The sequence below is a fragment of the Scyliorhinus torazame genome, chromosome 13, assembly GCF_047496885.1.
Source record: "Scyliorhinus torazame isolate Kashiwa2021f chromosome 13, sScyTor2.1, whole genome shotgun sequence".
Taxonomy (NCBI): Eukaryota; Metazoa; Chordata; class Chondrichthyes; order Carcharhiniformes; family Scyliorhinidae; genus Scyliorhinus; species Scyliorhinus torazame.
The window spans coordinates 170764967-170785281 of NC_092719.1; the positions used below are offsets into that span (position 1 = coordinate 170764967).

The window sequence follows — 20315 nt, forward strand, 5'->3', positions numbered from 1 at the left end:
TTTTCGCTTTTTGAAGTTGATGGCCATCAGCACCATGAAAATCCTGACATTTACTCCATTTATCAGTGGCTAATTTCATCAAGGAATCCTTGAATAGGCATGAGGTTCCGCGACATGGACCTGGACACCCTGCTTGATGAGCTGGAGCAACGCAGGGCCATCCTCTGCCCAAGACGTGGGCATCGCCTACCGTCGGGCACGGTGAGGCGTGGCTGGCGTGAGGTTGGCACCACGGTCAGTGCTGTGGGGCACACCCCTGCTCCGGGGAGCAGTGTAGGAAGATGCTCCACGACCTCACGAGGGCTGCCAGGGTAAGTGCCACGAGGGTGCCCCCGGGTCACCCCCCCCCCCCCCCCCCCACATGTCTCAGCAACACCCCCGCCCCCCCCCCCCCCCCCCCCCCCCGGACACGAAGGTGGGGGGTGGGGCTCAGAGGGCACAAAGTTGTACACGACCCACATGAGCAGGGCCATCCTCTCAGTCCGGGACACTGGAGGGGGACGGACAGATACAACACTGACGGACACAGGACGGACAGTCACGGCAGTGATGGCCGTGAATTGCCTGAAGATAGGGCCATGAGCCAGGACAGTGATGGGGACTGTGGACAGTGACGCACAGAGGACGGCCAGACAGTCCACGGACGCACTGGGCACGGAACATGACATGGGCCGCGGGCGCCTTGTTTCGGCCAAGGGTCGGCCCAGGACACACCAGACTTCTGGATGGATGATGACCTCGAGTTTGTGGCACTGCTGTCACCCACACCATCCACCATCGCAGATACACTCACCTCGATTGGGCACAGAAGTGATGAGGCTCCCGGATCACGGACTGGTGCACACCACACTGCCGAGCCGGTACAGCAGGTGGAGTTTGGAGCAGCCGAGGGGCTGGACGGTCGGAGGGCAGTCCACCCCAGCACCCAGCTGCCGCCCAGACGGTTCCCAGGTTCCTGGAATTACTGGACCCACCCAGAGACCCGATGCATATGGAGACCCAGGGACTGAACAACGGGATGAGGGCCATCTTCCATCACCTGCAGACGCAGTTGGAGGAGTCCATCCGTGTCCAGGAGCAGGGGGTGGTGCCGCTCATCGCAGCCACCCAGGCCGACACCGCACGGGTGGTGTCCGCGATGGAGGCAATGGGGGAAACCGTTTCGGCCATCGGTCAGGTTCTGCAAGGCGTTGGGCTTAATGTGCACGCGTCATCCGTGGCCCAGGATAGGGCTGCCCTCTCACAGGCAGCCATCTCACAGAGCCAACAGGACATTGCTGCCACGCTCCGGGCACTGGCCCAGTCTCAGCAGGCCATGGCTCAGTCCCAGCAGGCCATGGCACAGTCCCTGCAGTCCATCGCTGAGAGCATCGGCCGCCTGGCGCACGTATAGGATAGCGTAGCGCACTCACAGATAGACGTTGCACAGTCCCTGACCGGGATGTCGGACTTCCTGGGCTCCATCGCTGCAAACGCTCGGACCCTGGTCGATACCGCTGCAAACCTCCAGGACTGGCAGCGGCAGGTGTCGGTGGTGCGACGGCACATGTCTCCGATCGCACCTCCGTCCCACAGTGAGGCCCGGGGGCCACCGGGCTCCCCAAGGGAGGAGGAGGTTCTGGGGCCCGTCCCGGTAACTCCAGCAAGGGGGGGTCCCTGAACACTTGGCCTCCCCCCGTTCCGTCCCTGGCGCCTCTGGTGGGCAGCGTGCAGGACAGGGTGGCACCACGCCATCCAGCACGCCTGCCGAGCAGCCTGGCCCATTGAAGCCGGGCCGCCCCAGGAAACGCGTGCTGACGGGGAGCCACGTCGCAGTGCGGATTTTTAACAGTCCGCCTCCACTCCTTTTTTTTTTTATTAAATATTTTATTGAAAATTTTTGGTCAACCAACACAGTACATTGTGCATCCTTTACACAATATTATAACAACACAAATAACAATGACCTATTTTATAAACAAAAAATAAATAAATAAATAATAAATAACAAAAATGAAAACTAGCCCTAATTGGCAACTGCCTTGTCACAAGTAACACTCTCCAAAAATATAATTTAACAGTCCAATATATAATTATCTGTAGCAACGACCTATACATACTATACAGTATATATTAACAACCCTGAGAGTCCTTCTGGTCGTCCCCCCCCGCTCCTGGGCTGCTGCTCCTGCCTTCTTTTTCCCATTCCGTCTATCTTTCTGCGAGGTATTCGACGAACGGTTGCCACCGCCTGGTGAACCCTTGAGCCGACCCCCTTAGGACGAACTTAATCCGCTCTAGCTTTATGAACCCCGCCATGTCATTTATCCAGGTCTCCACCCCCGGGGGCTTGGCTTCTTTCCACATTAGCAATATCCTGCGCCGGGCTACTAGGGACGCAAAGGCCAAAACATCGGCCTCTCTCGCCTCCTGCACTCCCGGCTCTTGTGCAACCCCAAATATAGCCAACCCCCAGCTTGGTTCGACCCGGACTCCTACTACTTTTGAAAGCACCTTTGTCACCCCCATCCAAAAGCTCTGTAGTGCTGGGCATGACCAAAACATATGGGTATGATTCGCTGGGCTTCTCGAGCACCTCGCACACCTATCCTCCACCCCAAAAAATTTACTGAGCCGTGCTCCAGTCATATGTGCCCTGTGTAATACCTTAAACTGAATCAGGCTTAGCCTGGCACACGAGGACGACGAGTTTACCCTGCTTAGGGCATCTGCCCACAGCCCCTCCTCGATCTCCTCCCCCAGCTCTTCTTCCCATTTCCCTTTTAGTTCATCTACCATAGCCTCCCCTTCGTCCCTCATTTCCCTATATATATCTGACACCTTACCATCCCCCACCCATGTCTTTGAGATCACTCTGTCCTGCACCTCTTGTGTCGGGAGCTGCGGGAATTCCCTCACCTGTTGCCTCGCAAAAGCCCTCAGTTGCATATACCTGAATGCATTCCCTTGGGGCAACCCATATTTCTCGGTCAGCGCTCCCAGACTCGCGAACTTCCCATCCACAGACAGATCTTTCAGTTGCGTTATTCCTGCTCTTTGCCACATTCCATATCCCCCATCCATTCCCCCCGGGGCAAACCTATGGTTGTTTCTTATCGGGGACCCCCCCAAGGCTCCAGTCTTTCCCCTATGCCGTCTCCACTGTCCCCAAATCTTCAGTGTAGCCACCACCACCGGGCTTGTGGTGTAGTTCCTCGGTGAGAACGGCAATGGGGCTGTCACCATAGCCTGTAGGCTAGTCCCCCTACAGGACGCCCTCTCTAATCTCTTCCACGCCGCTCCCTCCTCCTCTCCCATCCACTTACTCATCATTGAAATATTAGCGGCCCAATAATACTCACTTAGGCTCGGTAGTGCCAGCCCCCCCCTATCCCTGCTACGCTGTAAGAATCCCTTCCTCACTCTCGGGGTCTTCCCGGCCCACACAAAACCCATGATGCTCTTTTCAATCCTTTTTTAAAAAAAGCCTTCGTGATCACCACCGGGAGGCACTGAAACACAAAGAGGAATCTCGGGAGGACCACCATCTTAACCGCCTGCACCCTCCCTGCCATTGACAGGGATACCATATCCCATCTCTTGAAATCCTCCTCCATCTGTTCCACCAACCGCGTTAAATTTAACCTATGCAATGTGCCCCAATTCTTAGCTATCTGGATCCCCAGGTAACGAAAGTCCCTTGTTACCTTCCTCAACGGTAGGTCCTCTATTTCTCTACTCTGCTCCCCTGGATGCACCACAAACAACTCACTTTTCCCCATGTTCAATTTATACCCTGAAAAATCCCCAAACTCCCCAAGTATCCGCATTATTTCTGGCATCCCCTCCGCCGGGTCCGCCACGTATAGTAGCAAATCGTCCGCATACAAAGATACCCGGTGCTCTTCTCCTCCCCTAAGTACTCCCCTCCACTTCTTGGAACCCCTCAACGCTATCGCCAGGGGCTCAATCGCCAGTGCAAACAATAATGGGGACAGAGGGCATCCCTGCCTTGTCCCTCTATGGAGCCGAAAATATGCAGATCCCCATCCATTCGTGACCACGCTCGCCACTGGGGCCCTATACAACAGCTGCACCCATCTAACATACCCCTCTCCAAAACCAAATCTCCTCAACACCTCCCACAAATAATCCCACTCCACTCTATCAAATGCTTCCTCGGCATCCATCGCCACTACTATCTCCGTTTCTCCCTCTGGTGGGGCCATCATCATTACCCCTAACAACCTCCGTATATTCGTGTTCAGCTGTCTCCCCTTCACAAACCCAGTTTGGTCCTCGTGGACCACCCCCGGGACACATTCCTCTATTCTCATTGCCATTACCTTGGCCAGGACCTTGGCATCTACATTTAGGAGGGAAATAGGTCTATAGGACCCGCATTGTAGCGGGTCCTTTTCCTTCTTTAAGAGAAGCGATATCGTTGCTTCAGACATAGTCGGGGGCAGTTGTCCCCTTTCCTTTGCCTCATTAAAGGTCCTCGTCAGTACCGGGGCGAGCAAGTCCACATATTTTCTATAGAATTCGACTGGGAATCCATCCGGTCCCGGGGCCTTTCCCGCCTGCATGCTCCTAATTCCTTTCACCACTTCTTCTACCTCGATCTGTGCTCCCAGTCCCACCCTTTCCTGCTCTTCCACCTTGGGAAATTCCAGCCGACCCAAGAAGCCCATCATTCTCTCCCTCCCATCCGGGGGTTGAGCTTCATATAATTTTTTATAAAATGTCTTGAACACTCCATTCACTCTCTCCGCTCCCCGCTCCATCTCTCCTTCCTCATCCCTCACTCCCCCTATTTCCCTCGCTGCTCCCCTTTTCCTCAATTGGTGTGCCAGCAACCTGCTCGCCTTCTCCCCATATTCGTACTGTACACCCTGTGCCTTCCTCCATTGTGCCTCTGCAGTGCCTGTAGTCAGCAAGTCAAATTCTACATGTAGCCTTTGCCTTTCCCTGTACAGTCCCTCCTCCGGTGCTTCCGCATATTGTCTGTCCACCCTCAAAAGTTCTTGCAGCAACCGCTCCCGTTCCTTACTCTCCTGCTTCCCTTTATGTGCCCTTATTGATATCAGCTCCCCTCTAACCACTGCCTTCAACGCCTCCCTAACCACTCCCACCTGGACCTCCCCATTATCATTGAGTTCCAAGTACTTTTCAATGCACCCCCTCACCCTTAGACACACACCCTCATCTGCCATTAGTCCCATGTCCATTCTCCAGGGTGGGCGCCCTCCTGTTTCCTCCCCTATCTCCAAGTCCACCCAGTGTGGAGCGTGATCCGAAATGGCTATAGCCGTATACTCCGTTCCCCTCACCTTCGGGATCAATGCCCTACCCAGCACAAAAAAGTCTATTCGCGAGTAGACTTTATGGACATAGGAGAAAAACGAGAACTCCTTACTCCTAGGTCTGCTAAATCTCCACGGGTCTACACCTCCCATCTGCTCCATAAAATCTTTAAGCACCTTGGCTGCTGCCGGCCTCCTTCCAGTCCTGGACTTCGACCTATCCAGCCCTGGTTCCAACACCGTATTAAAATCTCCCCCCATTATCAGCTTTCCCATCTCTAGGTCCGGAATGCGTCCTAGCATCCGCCTCATAAAATTGGCATCATCCCAGTTCGGGGCATATACGTTTACCAAAACCATCGTCTCCCCCTGTAGTTTGCCACTCACCATCACGTATCTGCCCCCGTTATCCGCCACTATAGTCTTTGCCTCGAACATTACCCGCATCCCCACTAATATAGCCACCCCCCTGTTTTTCGCATCTAGCCCCGAATGGAACACCTGCCCCACCCATCCTTTGCGTAGCCTAACCTGGTCTATCAGTTTCAGGTGCGTTTCCTGTAACATAACCACATCTGCCTTAAGTTTCTTAAGGTGTGCGAGTACCCGTGCCCTCTTTATCGGCCCGTTCAGCCCTCTCACGTTCCACGTGATCAGCCGAGTTGGGGGGCTTCCTACCCCCCCCCCCCCCCCTTGTCGATTAGCCATCACCTTTTTCCAGCTCCTCACCCGGTTCCCACGCAGCTGTATCTCCCCCAGGCGGTGCCCCCCCGCCCATCCTCTCCCATACCAGCTCCCCCCTCTCCCCAGCAGCAGAAACCCAGTAATTCCCCCCTCCCACCCCCCCCCCGCTAGATCCCCCGCTAGCGTAATTACTCCCCCCATGTTGCTCCCAGAAGTCAGCAAACTCTGGCTGACCTCGGCTTCCCCCCGTGACCTCGGCTCGCACCGTGCGACGCCCCCTCCTTCCTGCTTCTCTATTCCCGCCATGATTATCATAGCGCGGGAACCAAGCCCGCGCTTCTCCCTTGGCCCCGCCCCCAATGGCCAACGCCCCATCTCCTCCACCTCCCCTCCTCCCCCCATCACCACCTGTGGGAGAGAGAAAAGTTACCACATCGCAGGATTAGTACATAAAACCCCTCTTTGCCCCCCACATTCGCCCCACCACTTTGTTCGAACGTTTTTTTTAATAACCCGCTCATTCCAGTTTTTCTTCCACAATAAAAGTCCACGCTTCATCCGCCGTCTCAAAGTAGTGGTGCCTCCCTCGATATGTGACCCACAGTCTTGCCGGTTGCAGCATTCCAAATTTTATCTTCTTTTTATGAAGCACCGCCTTGGCCCGATTAAAGCTCGCCCTCCTTCTCGCCACCTCCGCACTCCAGTCTTGATAAACGAGGATCACCGCGTTCTCCCATTTACTGCTCCGAGTTTTCTTCGCCCATCTAAGGACCATTTCTCTATCCTTAAAACGGAGGAATCTCACCACTATGGCTCTGGGAATTTCTCCTGCTCTCGGTCCTCGCGCCATCACTCGGTATGCTCCCTCCACCTCCAACGGACCCGCCGGGGCCTCCGCTCCCATTAACAAGTGCAGCATCGTGCTCACATATGCCCCGACGTCCGCTCCCTCCACACCTTCAGGAAGACCAAGAATCCTCAGGTTGTTCCTCCTTGCGTTGTTTTCCAGTGCCTCCAACCTTTCCACACATCGTTTCTGATGTGCCTCCTGCGTCTCCGTCTTCACCACCAGGCCCTGTATATCGTCCTCATTCTCGGCTGCCTTTGCCTTCACGACCCGAAGCTCCCGCTCCTGGGTCTTTTGTTCCTCCTTTAGCCCTTCGATCGCCTGTAGTATCGGGGCCAACAGCTCTTTCTTCATTTCCTTTTTGATCTCTTCCACACAGCATTTCAAGAACTCTTGTTGTTCAGGGCCCCATGTTAAACTGCCACCTTCCGACGCCATCTTGGTTTTTGCTTGCCTTCCTTGCCGCTGTTCTAAAGGATCCACTGCAATCTGGTCACTCTCTCCTTTTTCCATCCGTATCCAGGGGGATTCCCTTCTGGTTTACCGCACAGTGTTTTTAGCCGTCAAAATTGCCGTTGGGGCTCCTATCAAGAGCCCAAAAGTCCGTTTCACAGGGAGCTGCCGAAACGTGCGACTCAGCTGGTCATCGCCGCACCCGGAAACCCCCCGCCTCCACTCCTGCTGTACCATCTGGAGATACACCTAGGCGTAGTGGTACGGCCCTTAAGGCAAATAAGCTACACATAGTTAGTTGGCACGGGTGCAGGGCACAGTTTAGTTGCAGGGGCTGGGGTATTTGTCTTTGAATGTCACGATTAAAGTCACTGTTACACTGAATTTTGAAGACTCTGCTATGTCCGGTGCCAGGGGGCTTGTGAGGGTGACCGAGTGGCGCTGGGGTTTACGTTCGGTATAGCGGTGATGCCGGGTGTGCGATCCCTCCCTCCCCCTCCCTCCAAACCGGACAACGTCGTCCTCGGCACTCCGACGCCAGCTACCCCACATGGGCACGTGATGGGGTGTCCGTGACGAACGCAGTGACCACCGAGGTGGACGGTTCAGCTATTGCCATGAGTCAGACTTTGTCTAACGAATCTGAGCTCACAGCTCATTGCAGAGCGGGCTGTCATCATTCAACGTGGCACTGATCACACCCGCTTACACAATCATCAATGTAGTGCAGTGCCGCAGTGGTACGGTGATGTGAAATTGGTGCGGTGTAGGGGGTGCTGGGTGGTGCCCGTGTGCGCGACTGTCGGTGCAAGTGGCAGTATTCAGGGAATTCCTCCCCCGTGGTGTGTGAACCGTGCGTCCACCAACGCGTTGCGTGCTTGCTGTCCTCGACGGTGCCGTTGTGCAGCCTCCTGGCAATAACCAGCACCCGGGTCGTGTCGGTGCCCGGCGTGCGCGCCCCCCCCCCCCCCCCCGATGCACGTCATCATCCTCCTCTTCATTTGCGTTTTATCCGCTACCATCTGGTTCTCCCTGTGCCTCCTCCACCAGGGCATCACCCCTCTGCATGGCTATGTTGTGCAGCGCACAGCAGACCACAACTATGCGACCGACCCTGTCGGGGCGGTACTGCAGGGCCTCTCCGGAGCAGTCCAGGCAGCTGAATCGCATCTTCAGCTGTCCGAAGCACCGCTCCACCACACCCCTGGTTGCTGAATGGCCCTCTTTGTATAGGGTCTCCGCGTTGGTCTAGGGCCGCCGTATTGGCATCATCAGCCATGACCTCAATGGTTAACCCCTGTCGCCCAGCAACCAGCCCCTCATCATTGCGGGGATGAACGACTCTGCCAGAATGTAGACGTCATGCACAGTCCCGGGGTACTTTGCGCACACGTGCATGATCCTCGTGTGGGGGTCGCAGACCACCATAATGTTCATGGAGTATGTGCCCTTCCTGTTGAACACTTCCCTGTTGTCTGCAGGCAGGCGCATGGGGACGTGCACACCATCGATGACACCCTGGACCATCGGTATCCCGGCCACATTGGAGAATCCATATGTCCGTGCTTCCTGCTGTGCGCGGTCCTCGGGAAATTGAATGTACCTGTCAGCGATGGCGTACAAGGCATCGGTCATGGACTGGATGCACCTGTGGACCGATGCCTGTGAGATCCCGGATAGGTCCCTGCTCGGCGCCTGGAAAGAACCGGTTGCATAAATGTTTAGGGCCACTGTCACCTTGACGGACACCGGTATAGCGTGTCCTCCTCCCGTTCCATGTGGTGCGCCACGAGGTGGCATATATGTGCGACCGTCTCCCTGCTGAACCGTAGTCTCCTGCATGTAATATCCGGTAGGGCCTCGAAGGACATTCGGTCACGGTAAACCCTAGGCCTCGCTGGGCGCCTGTGGCGCCCTGGCACCACCAGCACTGGCTCCCCCCCCCCCCCCTCCCGGGCGCATAAATATCCGTGTCCGCATCCTGTGCATTCCCGACGATCTGGTGGTCAATGTTCCCGTCAGCATCCTCCTGGACATTCCGGCGTGAGCGCCTGTAGCCTGCGCGGCGACGACGGGGCACTCTGTGGCCATCCCCTCAGCGGCAGCAGCCACTGCATCCGCAGCCACTCTGAGCCGGCGCAGTCTACGCTGCCGGATGGCCACCTGAGGTGCAGCGGCTCCAACCACTGCGGTGAATATCGCTGTCTGGTTGGCATACATGGTGACCTGCAGGAGGGTGGTGGGGGGCAGAGAAACGACATGTTACACGGAGGTTCTTGGACACCTCGACAGTCAGGTGGCATGTGATACCTGTCCTGTGTGCCCCGGTGGCCTGGTCTCGCGACAGACACGCAGCCAGCCTAACCCCTGTTCACTGTCTGCTTCCACCGGTCAATTCACACCGTCCTCCTCACCGGTGTGCCAGTTGCCTCTGTCCATCAGCGAGACGACAACTTGCAGATGTGTCCTCGTCATCGTCCTGCCATGGCTGGGTGGCTGACATGTGGTACCCGTGGATAGGCGACCTCCTCCTCTTTCTCTCTTCCCCCCTCCGGGCATGCCTGAAGCCTTCCACGAAGGCATCCTCCACTCCCTCACCTCCTCCCCTCACCCCCTCCCTTCACCCTCACCCCCTTCCTTCAACCCGTCCCCCGCGATTGGCGGCAGCGTTCTCTGGGAAGGCTTCCCCAGTCTGCAGAAACTCCGGACAGGGGCCTCCCCGCTCACCTCCTCGCTCCTCATCGTCAGCCAGCACGACTGTCTGACGATTTTATTTAGCAGGTGTGAACGGCGACGGGTCACGCCGTTGGGACTTCGGCCCATCCGGGCCGTTTAATAGCGGGGGTACCGGCGAATCGCCTTTGTGAGTGTCGCGGGCGATTTTCCGGCTGGCGCGGCGCAGAACACGACGGGGCCGTTCTCACCGGATGGGAGAATGGCGGGACGGCGTCGGACCGGCGTCGCACGATATAATGGCGCGGCCGGCGATTCTCCCAACCGGCGCGGCCTTGGAGAACCGCGCCCGGGATCTCTAATTTAGGTCCAGAACATCTTTTTCTGAGAATCAATTTAGCAGCGGGATTGGCCACTGCTAAACTGGAGCTAGTGGGCATAGTTTCAAAATAACAGGGGTTCCTATTTTAATACAGAAATGAGGAGGAATTTATTTTGCGAGAGTGGTCATTCTTTGGTATTCCTTCCCCCGAGAGCATTAGAGCTGAGTCACTGAATATATATGATTTGGACAGAATTTTGATCTCTAAAGGAGTAGAGGGTAATGAGGAGCCGGCATGAAAGTGGATTAAAGGCCACAGTTAGATCAGCCATGGTCTTATTGAATAGTGGAGCAGGTGTGAGTGACTAAATGGCCTACTCCAGCTATTTCTCATGTCATTATGTTCTTATATTTTATGTGTAGCTAATGGGTATCACGCTCACTAATTTCTATTCCATTGACTCTTTGCAGTTTAATTCCATGAGTGCCTCTTGCACTCCAGTACTTTTCTCATTTGTCAGCCTTGATGGATGTTATCAAGTTATTCAGCCAGGACGGGTATTACAACAAAGCTTAATCATGTTGTTGCTCTGATATCCACTTTGGCAAGTTTCCAGTAGGAGACCTTAGACAGCATTTAGGAGTTGGAACTCTGGCCAGTTTGCTGTTACTTCCTAATCGAAAGCACTGTAAAAAGTTGTAACTTCTAACAGCTGTCCCAGTTCAGAGAATCAAACTGAGCATCGACCAGAAATCTAACAAATGAGATTCTTCCAGGTCTGTTTGGCTCAACTGATCATTAGCTCAACTGGCTGAACCATTGAGGGAATGTTTTTTGTTACTTGCATAAGCCAAATATAATGTAGGCTCCACTGAAATTGCGAAGATCAAGAAGGCAAGATGAGTGTCAATAATTTTCATTTGTTAAATCATACATCCATTGTTTATACTGACAGAAGCTGCTCCTTTTGTAAATTAGGGTAAAGTAAATCCCCAGCCGAAATGGCATTATATCACTTGCTCTACCTGCCCACTGAAAGGGCTAACCCCAATGAGGCAATATGCCATAATGTGTTTCACTAGTTAGTACACATGCAGTGATGCATGGACTTGTAATTTTGTAACATTTCTCAAAAAGGTAAGCCCATAACATACTTGGAAGTTTATAGTTTTTCCATTTCTGTGATGTGCAATAAATATTATGCATTTAAAAAGAAAAATTATTAAATTAATTTGAGGAATTGTGCCTATCATCATGGCTGCGGTGTTTTTTTTTTAAATCAATAATCTTAACAAATAAAGGGTAGAAAATGTAATGCTAGATAGCTCCCGTGCTAGTAAATTGTTCACCTTACTATGAATTCAGAGTTCATGCTAAATTTTAATCTGATTTTTTTTTTTTTTTTGTTGCTTTGTATAGACTGACACACAAGTTTCCTTTGCGCTCCCTACGATACATGAAGTAGACTTGTTCAGGTAGGAAGCACAATATTTATTTGATAAATGAGAAGTGGAACAACCTCAATTCTATAATGAAGGCCCTGTTATATCTACTTTATGATCATAAACATCAAATGAATTTTTCGCAGCATAATGCACAAAATTATTTGTTGCCATGTATCTTGCCCTAATTTTGCACATATTAGTCACTTGTTGAGTTCAGTATCTTAAAATGTCTGAGATGTAAACAATAAGAAACCAGGTGCATTAGCCCTATCCATGGTTATGTTTCACTGAGAAGAGAATCTCTGAAAATATGGAATTCGCACCCAGCAGGTGCATGGTGTTTTCAAATGATGTCTCCTTAAAACCAAACTTGGCAATGGCTCCATGTATATCTTATTATGGATACTCCCTACCCAACGCTAAAAACAATTCTCGGCTGTAAAACTGTCTTTTGTGGTATCATGTTGAAATGTTATACAGAAACTCTTAGCTTTTCTTTGTGTGTGCGTGTTTATGTGTGTGTGCGCGCAAGAGAGTGAGAGGAAGGCGTATGCACATTGAATATGGAAAGCTTTATGTTTCTGTAAGACAGAATTGGAACATAAATCAACTTTTAACTAAGTGTTAGAGATGATGTACTCCAACAACATGAATTTATATAGCACCTTTAACCGTACAATTTCCAAAGGTTCTTCTCAGGTGCATTGTCAAATAAATGGTGAACTGAGCCAAACAAAATATTAGGACAAATGGTCAAAGAGATGGTTTTGGAGGAAGCAAGAGAGATTTTAGAAGAGTTTAGGGCCATTGGCAGCTGAAGGCATTAAAATCAGGATAAGGTAAAAGGTCAGAACAGAGGAGAGCAGAGATTTCTGAGAGTTTGTAATGCTGGAGGAGATTATAAGTATTATAAAGAATTTGAAAGCAATAATGAGAATTTTAAAATCAAGGCATTGCTTATCCAGAAACCAGTGTAGGTCAGTGAGCACAGGAGTGAAGGGCAACAGACCTCGGTGTAAGATAGGACATGGATAGCAGAGTTTTGGATGTTCGATCAAGTGAAGGTATCCAGGAGTGAATGAGAATAAAGCCTATAGGTAGCAACATTTATGAGGGTATCAGTAGCAAATGAACTGAGATAGGATGGAATGGGCTATGACGCAGAAGTAGAAATAGGTGGTCTGAGTGATGATGCAACATTAACAAAGACAATAGCTGGTCCCACCAACCAGTTGGAGAGCCAGTGGGAAACTCACTTTGCTTCCCGGGGAGGCCGGACTAAAGTGGTGCCTCTCAGGCACTTAACTGGTCATCATTAAGCCTTCCCCAGAATTTAGGACTTCAGTGGCATAAATCATACCCACCGCATTCCATTGCTAGCAGCGGAACAGGTGACTGTTGCCAGTAATACTTCTGGGGCTTCAGCAGGCATCGTTGCTGGATCCCTGGACTCAGGTGGGTGAGGTGAGACTGGTAGGTGGTTGCAAGAGATGGGGGACAGGGTGGTTGGAGGCAAGGAGAGGTAATGGCTTTCAGCAGCGCCTCGCCCCTTTGCGATGCCATGTAAGCCCATTCCCACCTCCAACCTAATTGTAGGAGGTTTTCCTGTTGCTGGGAAACTAATGCGCAACCTCACCCATGATTAAGTGAGCCTGGCCACTGTTTCCTGTTGCAACAAACTGATGGCTTTAGTATCTCAATATTTAATTAGAGAGTATTTCTGCACACCCAAAAATGCATGTTGAACCAACAGCTTGACAATTGGAGGAGGTCCGGATGGATCGTGGCGTGGTAGAGCTGAGTGTCGTCAGCATACGTGTGAAAACGGACACATTGTTTTAGTAATATTGCTGAGGGACAGTATATAAATAGGAGGGAACCAAAGAAAGTCTTGGGAGAGATCAGAGGTAATGGTTCAGGAAAGGTAAGAGAGGCCATTGTAGGTGATTCCTTGCCTATCAGTGGATAGTTAAAAACGGGACGAGGTGAGTGCAGCTGAATGACGATGGACAGGCTTTGGAGGAGGAACGTGCGGGCAATTATGTTAAAGGCTCCAGACAGGCCAAGTAGGACTGGGGGAGATTTAGTTTACTTTTGTCACGGTCCCGTGTATTTAATTTGTGACTTTGATAAGAATTGCTTCAGCTGTCAGAGCCTTGTAGCTGATAGCACGGTCGGGCGATGAAAGTTTGGGATGTGCAAGAGACCAGAATTGAAAATGAAAAATTGCTTATTGTCACAAGTAGGCTTCAATGAAGTTACTGTGAAAAGCCCCTAGTCGCCACATTCCGGCGCCTGTTCGGGGAGGCTGTTACGGGAATCGAACCGTGCTGCTGGCCTGCCTTGATCTGCTTTCAAAGCCAGCGATTTAGCCCTGTGCTAAACATCTTTCAGATGGGCTTGTGCAGACATCCCTGATGGTTGTATGTTTGCAAAGAGAGAGGAGGCAAGAAAATGGAGGGATAGGAAAACAAGGGTAGAGTTTTAAAATGAAGGCATTTCTAGATCAGCAGCCAGTGTAGGTCAGCAAGCACAAGGGTGATGACAGTAAGAAATTAATATTTGAGGCACTTTAATTGCCATCTATATACATCTAGGCACAGTACTTAAACTGATGCAAAACAAGACAGAATTTGGTGAAATGCAAATTTTACATACCAGTTAATATTTTCCTGATGGTTTTGAATTAAGACAAGTAAATAAATAGTTTATTACATGTACATTTAAATGTTTCATAATGAAATTAATTGGTGACATTAAGGATGATATAGGTAATGACTGATATTAGATTAAGTGAGATTAAAGCATTATGTTGAATTCCAGGGCTCAATTTTCCTGCTGGTGTTAATTGTAAAGGTTTTAGGTGAACTGGCGATACGTTTATAATGGAAGAAAATCAGATGATCAAACCAAGAGGTACAGAAATGTGTGAGTCAGTTGACATGGAAACGATAGTGTGACTGAATGTTGAATAAATAGTGAAGAGAATAACAAGAGTAGAGGCTGTTCTGCTTGTATTTTTAAATCCAAATGTAGAACACTTCATTTTGGTTTTGTCTACTTGGAACTAATCAAAGGTGATTTACACTGGAAGAGAGCCAGTGGCAAAACAAAAAATTGAGAATTATGACGGAACGTAAATTTAAATGTCAGTTTACTCGCATTCGCACCAGAGAGTTCACAATCTTGGCATTTTGACATAGGAAACATTGCAATGTGTTTCTTTACAGAGAAGGAGGATAAGAGATAAAGAATGACCTACTCATTTACCTGCATGAAGCAAATTTCAGACAGCAGTGGCAGAAACATTTGAGTAACTTGCCTACCTGGCTACCGTCTTAACCACAAATGGGTTATAGGGGGACAAAAAGGGATGGGGGGAAAGCCCTGAAATGGTGCATTACCCAAAACCCTGAAAGGGGGCATTTCCCACAGTAATAAAACAAAAGTCTTTGATTGAAAGAAGCTGTTTCTAAGTCATGGAGAAATTTAAATTTTTAGCTGGAAAATTTGGCCCAGGATCGTGAATTTGCAAATCTGCATTGTGATACAACAAAATTCAAATCTACAGAAGAGCATCCAGGATACTTTCAAATGTCGTTTCTGAAACAAATAGCAATTGTAAGTTCCGCTGGGAGGCAGTGGTCTAGTGGTATTATTGCTGGACTTGTAACCCGAAGACCCAGGGTAATATTCATGGCAGATGGTGAAATTTGAATTCAATAAAAATCTGGAATTAAAGCTAAATGATGACCATGAAACCTTTTGTCAGTTGCCCTTTGTCCCTAATGTTCTTTTAGGGAAGGAAATCTGCCATCCTTACCTGGTCTGGCCTACATGCGACTCCAAATCCACAGCAATGTTGACTCTTAAATGCCATTAGGGATGGGCAGTAAATGCTGCCCCAGCCAGCGCAGCCCACATCCCCTGAGGGAATAAATACAATATTTTAAAATATTTTTTAATTACAACTAAATTTCCAAAAGTTTTGAGAATTCTGTAGATTTTAGAATTTGGATATAGGTTGTGATTTACTCCATGATGTAGTTCAACACAAGTCAATCAATGTAAAATTTAAACAGGAATCTCTAATAATTAAATGAAAAGAAACTAAGATATATCATGCTGTTCACCTTTTTTAAATGAATTTAGAGAACCCAATTCTTTTTTCGTACAAAAAGGGGCAATTTAGCCTGGCCAATCCACCTACCCTGCACATCTTTTTGGGTTGTGGGGGTGAGACCCAAGCAGACACTGGGAGAATGTACAAACTCCATACGGACAGTGATATCGGGGTCGGGATCAAACCCGGGTCCTCGGCACCATGAGACAGCAGTGCTAACCAGTACATGCCGTGCTGCCCCCTGCAGTTCACCTTTAATGATATAACTGTGATTTTTAAAATATTTTTATTCAAATAAAATGTTCATTATTACAAAATTATCCCCAATACAAAGCGACCCTTCCACCCCCGCAAAACTCTCTTCTCCCCCCCTCCCTCCCAGAAGACCCTAATAACTGAGCCTCCATCCCTTCCCAACATCCGATGATAACCAGCTCCCTGAAAAAGGCAATGAATGGGGCTGCCACCTTGAGTAAAACCCATCCAACCACCCACTCATGGCATATTTAATTTTCTCAAGGTACAGAAATTCCATCAGGTCCCCTAACCAAGCCAGAGCCTGAGGCGGCACCTGAGACCTCACCCGAGCAAGACCCGCATCTGGGCTATTAAAAAAGTGAAGGCCAAGACATCTGTCTTCGTCCCCGCCCGCAGCACCGGCGAATCCGCCACTCAAAAACTGACCACCAACGGATACGGCTCCACTTAACACCCAGAATCCCTGACATGGTTCTAAAAAAGGAGACCCAAAAATTAACAAGCTTGGGGCAGGACCAAAACATGTGTGTGTGATTCGTTGGGCCCTTAGAGCACTGCTCACACCTATCATCCACGCCTGAGAAGAACCTACTCATACCCACCCTGGTCAGGTGTGCCCTATGCACCACCTTGAACTGTATCAGACTTAACTTTGCAAAGAGGAGCTGAGGTTGCACCTATGAAGAGCCTCATTCCACATTCCCCCCTAGAAGACCAACTGCAGCTCGTCCTCCTACTTCCTCTTTAGTTCTTCCAACGCTGTCTGCCCTGTTGCCAACATTTGCCCATAAATGTTTCAGATTCCCCTCCATTGGCTCGTCCAAGGACAGGATGCTATCCATAAACGGGGGCACCGGCACCAGGGGAAACAAACAAATCTCCTTGCGTACAAAATCGCACATCTGCAAGTATCTGAGTACATGGAAGCTGGAACTCCTCCAAAATCTCATCTAGACAAGCAAATCTACCCTCCAGAACCATATCCCGAAATCTCTCCAACCCCTCCCTCTCCCATATCCTAAATGTTGAATCTAGACCAGACGGCACAAACCTATGGTTCCTGCAAATCAGGGTCAACAGTAACATAGAGCCTAATTTAAAATGCTGCCTAAATTGATTCCAAATCCTCAAAAAGACTATAACCACTGGGCTCGCCAAAACTTTTACCAGAGAGAATGGTAGTGTAGCAGTAGTGAGGGCCCTCGGACTTGAACCTTTGCACGAAGACTCCTCCAATCCGCACCCATATAGAGTCTGGATCCTTAAACCACCTCGCATCTGTTCAATGTTTGTCGCCCAGTAATAACACAGCAAATTAGGTGGTGCCAAACTCCCTTGATTGTCTATTCCTTTGCAAAAAAAACCCGAGAAGTCTTACTCGCTCAAACAGAAGTAGATGTTAACTTATTGACCCTCCCAAAATAAGCCTTTGAAAGAAAGACTGGGAGACACTAGAACAGAAACCTTGAGAGAATGATCATCTTTACCGCCTGTACTCTTCCCGCCAAGGTCAGAAGAAGGGCACTCACCGCTTCAAATAGGCCTCCCACACATCCACCAGACTGGTCAAGTTAAGTTAATGGAGCTACGTCCAATCATGGACCACCCAGATACCGGAAACTAGTCCTGGCTGAACAAAACGGTAGCTTCCCTAGATCCGGTCCCCTCCCTGGGAAGTCCACTGGGAAAAAAACTCACTCTTTCCCAGGTTTAGTTTATATCCTGAAAAGGAGCCAAGCTTCCTGAGCACCTCCATTATCTCCCCCACATTGGAGAGTGGGTTCATGATATGTAGCAGCAAATCGTCTGCATATAAGGACACCCTATATTCCCTCCCTCCATGCTCCATTCTCCTCCCACTGGTAGACTACCTCAGCACAATGACCAGCAGTTCGATTGCTACGACAACCAACAACGGAGGTAATGGGCACCCCTGCCTTGTATCCCAGTTCGGTTGAAAGTGCCCCAAACTCAGGACATTAATAATAATAATAATAATAATAATTGCTTATTGTCACAAATAGGCTTCAATGAAGTTACTGTGAAAAGCCCCAAGTCGCCACATTCCGGCACCTGTTCAAGGAGGCCGGCACGCTGCTGGCATTCTGCATTGCAAGCCAGCTATTTAGCCCACTGTGCTAAACCAGCCCCTTAGTACAGAAACTCGCAGTGGTGGCCCTATAGAAAAGCCTAATCCAAGATATAAATTATGGCCCAAAGCCAAACTGCCCCTTAATCTCAAAGGTACCCCCACTCGACCCTGTTGAATGCTTTTTACACATCCACTGAAAAAAATCACCTTTGGTTTGATCACTGAGGAGGGAGACAACAACACATTCAACAATCTCCTGATGTTGGCAAACAACTGCCGGCTCTTAACAAATCCTATGCTCCCCCAAAATTACCCCTGGCAGACAGGGCTCCAAACAAGTTGCCAATGCATTAGCCAACAACTTGGTGTCAGCATTTTAACAAAGAAATAGGCCAGTACGACCCACACTAAATATGATTCTTGTCCTTTTTTAGGACCAAGAAAATCCATGTCTTTTTTTTTTAAATTTCCAATTAAGGGGCATTTTAGTATGCTTACCCTGCTCATCTTTGGGGTGTGAGGGTGAGACCCATGCAGACACTGGGAGAATGTGCAAACTCCACACGGAAAGAAATCGATATCTGCACCTGCATGGCCGGCAACATCCCCCAGGACAGAGATCATTGAACATATACAGCAGGAGGGGAACCAACAGACCAGCAAACTGTTTATAAAATTTGATAGGGAATCCATCTGGACCCAGTGCTTTACCTGTTTCCATTAAACAAATACAATTCAGGATGATCTCTGTCCAATTGACGCCTCCAGCTACTGCCTTCTCTCCTCTTCCACTTCCGGAAGTTAAACCTATTCAAAAATTGTAACGTTGTCGAATCCTCCTCCGGTGGTTCACACTTGATAGTCCACAGTAAAAGGCATCAAACACCTCATTAACCTTCTCTGGGGCAGAAACCAACCGCCACCTGAGTCCCTAACCTGCGCTATCTTCCGGGAGGCAGCCTGCCGTCTTAGCTGGTGAGCTAACAGACAGCTGGCCTTCTCCCCAAACTCATAGAACGTCCCCCTCGAGCAACGCAGCTGGCTCACCGCCTTCATCATTGACAACAATTTGAAATCCGTCTGCAATTTCTTTCTCTCTGCCAAAAGCTCCGGTTTGGGGCAATCGAGTATTGGCAGTCCACCTCGAGGACGGAATCCACCAGCCTCTGCCTCTCCACCTTCCCAGAATTATCCCTATCGGCCTCATCAGAAATGATCTCCCCCATAATAACCGCCTTCAGTGCTTCCCAGTGGAAGGGGAAACCGCCTTGTTCTTAAACTCCACATATTCCCCAATTGCGGAGGATACCCGCTCGCAAAATCCCTTGTCAGCAAACAGTGCCGTTACAAGCCTCCACGGCGGTCGCTGAGCGTAGGCTGACTCCAACATCGGGTCCACATAATGTGGGGCATGATCTGATATAACGATTGCTGAATACGCACCCCACCCTATTCCCAAATCGGGAATAGAAGCCAGCAACTTAATGAATTCAGTATTATCCCAATTAGGGGCATACATGTTGACCAAAACTGGGGTGCCAGCTAACGCCCCACTAACAATTATGTATCTCTCTCTTGAGTTCACTAAAATGTAACCACAGAAAAAGCCACCCTTGTGTTAATCACCACCGCGGTCCCCCGTGTCCTAACATCAAAACTAGAGTAATACACTTGCCCCACCCACCTTTTCACAGTCTTGCTTGACCCCCTGACACTCAAATAGGTCTCCTGTAGAAAAAGCACATCAGCTTTCAAACTTGTCAGGTGGGCAAACACCTGGGACCTTTTAACTGGGCCATTTAACAAAGGAACCATCACAGTCACCATCTGCAAACTACTACTACTACTACTCTCTCTCTTCCCCACCCCCCACCCCCACCCCGCCCCACTCCTCCAGGGCAAATGTCAAAGTCTTTCAAACATTGAATCAACAATCAGCCCCGTACCAACACCCATCTTTAGTACCAAACATTATAAGAAGAAAAGAAAAAAGAACCCCACCCAAATCCCCCCTCCAAACCGCTCCAACAATATAATAAATAACCCCCAATTTCGCCCAGATACAGCCCCCACCAGCATCGCTCCTGTCCCTACTTTACAACAATCACACACAAAAATACAGATATAGAAGA

At 49.9% G+C, this 20315-nt stretch overlaps 1 protein-coding gene across 1 annotated transcript in view; it reads left to right on the forward strand.

The window, feature by feature from the left end:
- The window catches only part of dennd6a (DENN/MADD domain containing 6A), a 213996-nt gene that overhangs the window by 117376 nt on the left and 76305 nt on the right, over positions 1-20315 (forward strand). The window contains exon 9 of the mRNA XM_072472432.1: positions 11685-11740. Within this exon, the coding sequence (XP_072328533.1) occupies positions 11685-11740 (56 nt within the window). The remainder of the gene's footprint in view (positions 1-11684; positions 11741-20315) is intronic.